The sequence below is a fragment of the Sturnus vulgaris genome, chromosome Z, assembly GCF_052056855.1.
Source record: "Sturnus vulgaris isolate bStuVul1 chromosome Z, bStuVul1.hap1, whole genome shotgun sequence".
NCBI lineage: Eukaryota > Metazoa > Chordata > Aves > Passeriformes > Sturnidae > Sturnus > Sturnus vulgaris.
Window position 1 is genome coordinate 59102224 of NC_142283.1, and position 4115 is coordinate 59106338.

The following is a 4115-nucleotide window of genomic DNA, read 5'->3' on the forward strand; positions in this document are numbered from 1 at the left end:
ACCAACTCCCAGGCTTTGTCTCAAAGTGGAGGCATCCATCCCGCCCCTTTCTAAATTGTCTGGTGCCTAATAATATCGCTTGGTGTTTTCCCTCCTTCGGGGTTCTGAGCTGGTCTCTCAGCTCAAGAGTCTTTCCTTGAAACTTGCAGAAACGGGGTGTATTCCAGGGGAATTGGTGGGGACAGCCCACCAGCAATTCCTTAGCAAGCACTTAATGCAGAATTCGTATGTCTTTCTTGCAGCTGCCTTGAAGGAGCGAGGTGTTTGTCTCCAAAGCCTGTGGGATTCCTCTAGGAGACTCACAGTAACGGAATTCCTTTTTCACACCAGTGGCCTTCACATTTCTTTTCATACTTAGGTCCCAGCTATGGCAAAAGCCAACGGGCTTTCCTGCTTTCCTGCCTAATGTTAAGCAAAAGCAAATCTTGCTTTCTTCCCAGCCTGCTTGTTCCACGCACACACGAGCAAGGTGAAGGGGCAGCTGTAACAAGGCGCATTGCAAAGCAGATACTTTGTAGCCTCCAAATCCCTCCTGCCCCGGCTGCATCAGACGAGGGCAAGCTCCTGTCCGTGTCCCAGAACCAGCCTGGAAATTCCCCCCTCCCCCGCCCCCCCTCCATCCTCCCCAGCCCCTGCTCCCAAAGCCTTGCCAGGCAAGGCCATTTCCTGGGCCAGATACAGGGGGGAGTTTGATGGTGCTTTGCTGCAAATCCCGAAGCTGTGGGAAGCGAGAGGATAATGTTCACACCCGCTTTGCTTCAGCTAAGGAGGGGAGTCCTTTCAAGAGCAACCAAAACTGAACTCCTGATTGCTTGGTAGTGCGTGTGGCTATGAACGTTCTAGAATCAGAGAGGTTAGAAAAGTCCTCAAAGGTGGTCAAGTCCATCTGCCCCCCAAAATGAAACCAAGCTATGTTGCTGGGTGCCGGAAAGGACTATAACGCGCAGCTTTTTATCCCCGCCAGCATAATGGGACAAGGCCAGTCGTTTAGAGCCAATTCATTGAGCCCAACAGAGCCTCCCTTTCCACTCCCAGCCGAGATTCTGAGGAATCAAGGGATGAAACCCCAGCAATGTTACTCCGTTGGCAGTCGTGGGGACACACCTTTGGAAGTCCCGCCAGCTGAGCAAGGGGCTGGGCCTGCGGGAGGACGCGCGTGCCCAGGTTCTTCTGTCGCGGCAAATGCTGCGTTTGCCACACCAAAGAAACGTAACGAGCATGGCTTGAGCGATTTCATACCGACAAAAAGACAAAATGGAACAAACTTTGGTTTAATGATAAAGACAGCTTTTGTCTTAAGAAAGTCACAATGACAAAAGATGGAGCGTAGCGAACAGCACCAAACCTCTTACATTTACTGATGAATCTAATACTACTAATAAACTTTTACTAATACCTATGAATCTCAGCTCATAAATTGAGAAATGCCTGTCTAGGAAACTGAACAGAAGAATAAACAACCCTAAAATCTTAAGAAACAATCTTATTCCTATCTAGTCCTCTTGACGGCTAACTCTTGCTAGCCCTGGACAGCTGCAGGGCTAATTTGGTCTTTTCTTCTTAGCGACAGGCTCTGCTTCCTTCCGTGGCCGATGTCTTCTCCTGTGCGCGTTCCTTTCCTTCACGGTTGCAAACACCCTGGGAAGACAGGAAACAAACCATTCATTGCCAATTCAATACGTACCATTAAACCAAGCTCCCAGATTTCCGTTTCTCTCTGAGCTTCTGTCTTTTCAGGCTGTGACTCCTTTGTAAATGGAGCAGCACCAGGAATCTTTCTTGTTCTGCTTCCTTCAAATTTCTTCCTCGTTTTGCTTCATCCTGTTTCTAATTCCAACAGCACCACCAAAGCCAGCTTTGGTGTGCCTATTCCTGCTTGTGTGACCTGGGACTTGTTGAGGCACAGCAAGGCTTCAGTCTGAATGCTGGGCTTTAACTAAGCTGTTTGGCTTTCAAGTGGGTTGCAACGTGGACCACGGCTGCAAGGGGCCATCCTCCAAGTGCCCTTGGCTTGCCCTGGGGTGCCTTTGGCAAGGGTCAGCCTGTTTTAGTCCAAGGGCGCAGGCTTTGAGCAGAAAGAGGAAGAAGTTCCGCACCGTTGGCACTGCCCGCACGGAAAGGGGCCTCCCGCCGAACGGGGCCGCTGGGGCGATTGGCAGCAGGGACACTCCGCGTTGCGGGCTTTCTTGCGGCTTCTCTTGCCTGCCTCCCCATTCTCCTTTCTGGGAGGTCTTTTGCTCCTCTTTGCTTGGCCCACAGTCTGGAAATCAAAGAATCCTAATCAATTTTTCCTTCCTCTCACAAAGCTGGAGATCAGAGCGTCCAGCGCAAAAATCTCTCGGCCTAAGCAAGTTCCTTCAAACCCTAAAGAGCTGAGAAAATGCCTGGATTTAGCGGTGGGCTGCGGCGGGGCGCCAACACAGCACCTTGGAGGAAAAAACACCTCCTTTCTACTGGCCAAAGGGTTGCGTAAACATGTGGGTATCTGTAGCTCTACATTTCTTTTTATACCTCTCTGCCTCACTTCTATCCCTATTTTTCCTCCACCCATGACTAGGGAACGGGTTTTAAGTTCAGTCCGATTAGTGAGGACACATGGTTACGCGGTTTGTGCGACCCAAAATGATCTCTCTCTCTCTCTCTCTGTCTCTTTGTCTCTCTGTCTCTCTGTCTCTGTGAGTCAAATTCCGGTTGGCTGGTAAGGAAAGTTTTGGCGGGGCCACAGCACTGGCAGGTCCTTTTTGGGGAGTAGGCTTTCTGGGGATGCTACAAAAGATCCCTGAAAATCTGCAGCACTTCCGTGAACGCAGCCAGGATTAGTGATGTGAGCGGGCAATGGGGAATTAAGGATCTGATTGGAATCAGTGAGGGTGCCAGCCCTGGAGAAACCAGTTTAGAGAGAGTCCAAGCCCATTTTGGTGGCGGTGCTGCTTTGTTGGGTCCAAGTTATGCTCCAGAATTCCCTATTTCAGAGCAGCAGCAGCATGAAGCTTTGGGCAGCATCTGCTGTGCCTTTCCCAGCGCAAGGGACGATGTGATCCTGGCAGAGCGGCGTCTCGCATGGCTCGCTGGCAGGTTTTGTCCCCTTCTCCCAGTTTCTGGACCCTCCCGGCAGCTGTTGATTTTCTTCCCACTCACCTGAGCGAGAGCGTTGGCAAGTTTATGTTCTTTTTTGCAGGAGTAGTAGTACTCCACACACTGTGCCACGGTCTTACTCTGAATCTGTAGGCAAGAGAAAAAGAAGGAATCTGAAATGGCCATCCTGTAGGGTGCGTTGGAGAAAAAGTGAGGCATATATGGGGTAAAGTAGGAAGTGAAATCATAGAGTCAATTGAGCAGGGTGTAAAACGAAAGAAATGGGGAGTAAAAGAGGCATTATGCCACGCAGAAAGCGGTGTATTGTGCCACGTAATGCGTAAGACGTGGAATGCCCAGCTCAACAACAAATCCATCTAGCAGAGCTTTTCTTTCCCCCGTTCCCTCCAGTTATCCCAGCACAACGTGCTGAGGAAGCAGCAGCACACGCGTGAGACAAATGCGGCAGAATAAAGCTTGGTCTTCCAAAAGAGCTCGGAGAAAAGGGCTGGAGAGGCAGAAGGGCTGCCTTCACACAGGCCTTTCACCCGCAGGAGACGGATGTCCCGTTTCTTGATTCTTTTCATACTTTTGGTATTTGGGAAGAGAGAGACTGAATTCCAGTAGGCGGTACCAGAAATAATGCACATTTTCTTCTGATGATCTGCCAGGGTAGAGCATGTCCTATGGCTTTACCTGCTTCTGGATGAGATGAAAATCCTTGCCATAGGTGTGAAAAGCCTTTTGGAAGGACTCCTCCTCCTCAGGTGTCCATCTATCAGAGCCTGGCAAGAAAAAGCAGCGGGTAAACGGATCCCTCTAGACATTGAAGTGGATCCCACTGGCAGCCAAAACGCAGTCGGCGCCATCCATCATTCACGTGCGTACACGTCTGCTCCCTCAGAAAGTAATGAAGACAAAGCAGGGAAATTCCCCGGGGAAAAAAGGGCGGAAAACAAGGAAAGCTGAAGGGCTAGATGCTGCTGCTGCTGCTGCTTTCCCCACCCCCCGAGAAGAGGAGACCTTGTAGTGGTGTTCCA

The 4115-nt window shown here is 50.4% G+C and overlaps 1 protein-coding gene across 1 annotated transcript in view; it reads right to left on the reverse strand.

Moving 5' to 3' along the window:
- Window positions 1-1255: 1255 nt before the first annotated feature.
- The window catches only part of LOC148219865 (zinc finger protein 541-like), a 5016-nt gene continuing 2156 nt past the window's right edge, over window positions 1256-4115 (reverse strand). Inside the window, exons 4-7 of the mRNA XM_088157022.1 lie at window positions 3772-3860; window positions 3139-3222; window positions 2097-2260; window positions 1256-1638 (exon numbers count right to left, since the gene is read on the reverse strand). Of these exons, the coding sequence (XP_088013148.1) occupies window positions 1542-1638; window positions 2097-2260; window positions 3139-3222; window positions 3772-3860 (434 nt within the window). The 3' untranslated portion in view covers window positions 1256-1541. The remainder of the gene's footprint in view (window positions 1639-2096; window positions 2261-3138; window positions 3223-3771; window positions 3861-4115) is intronic.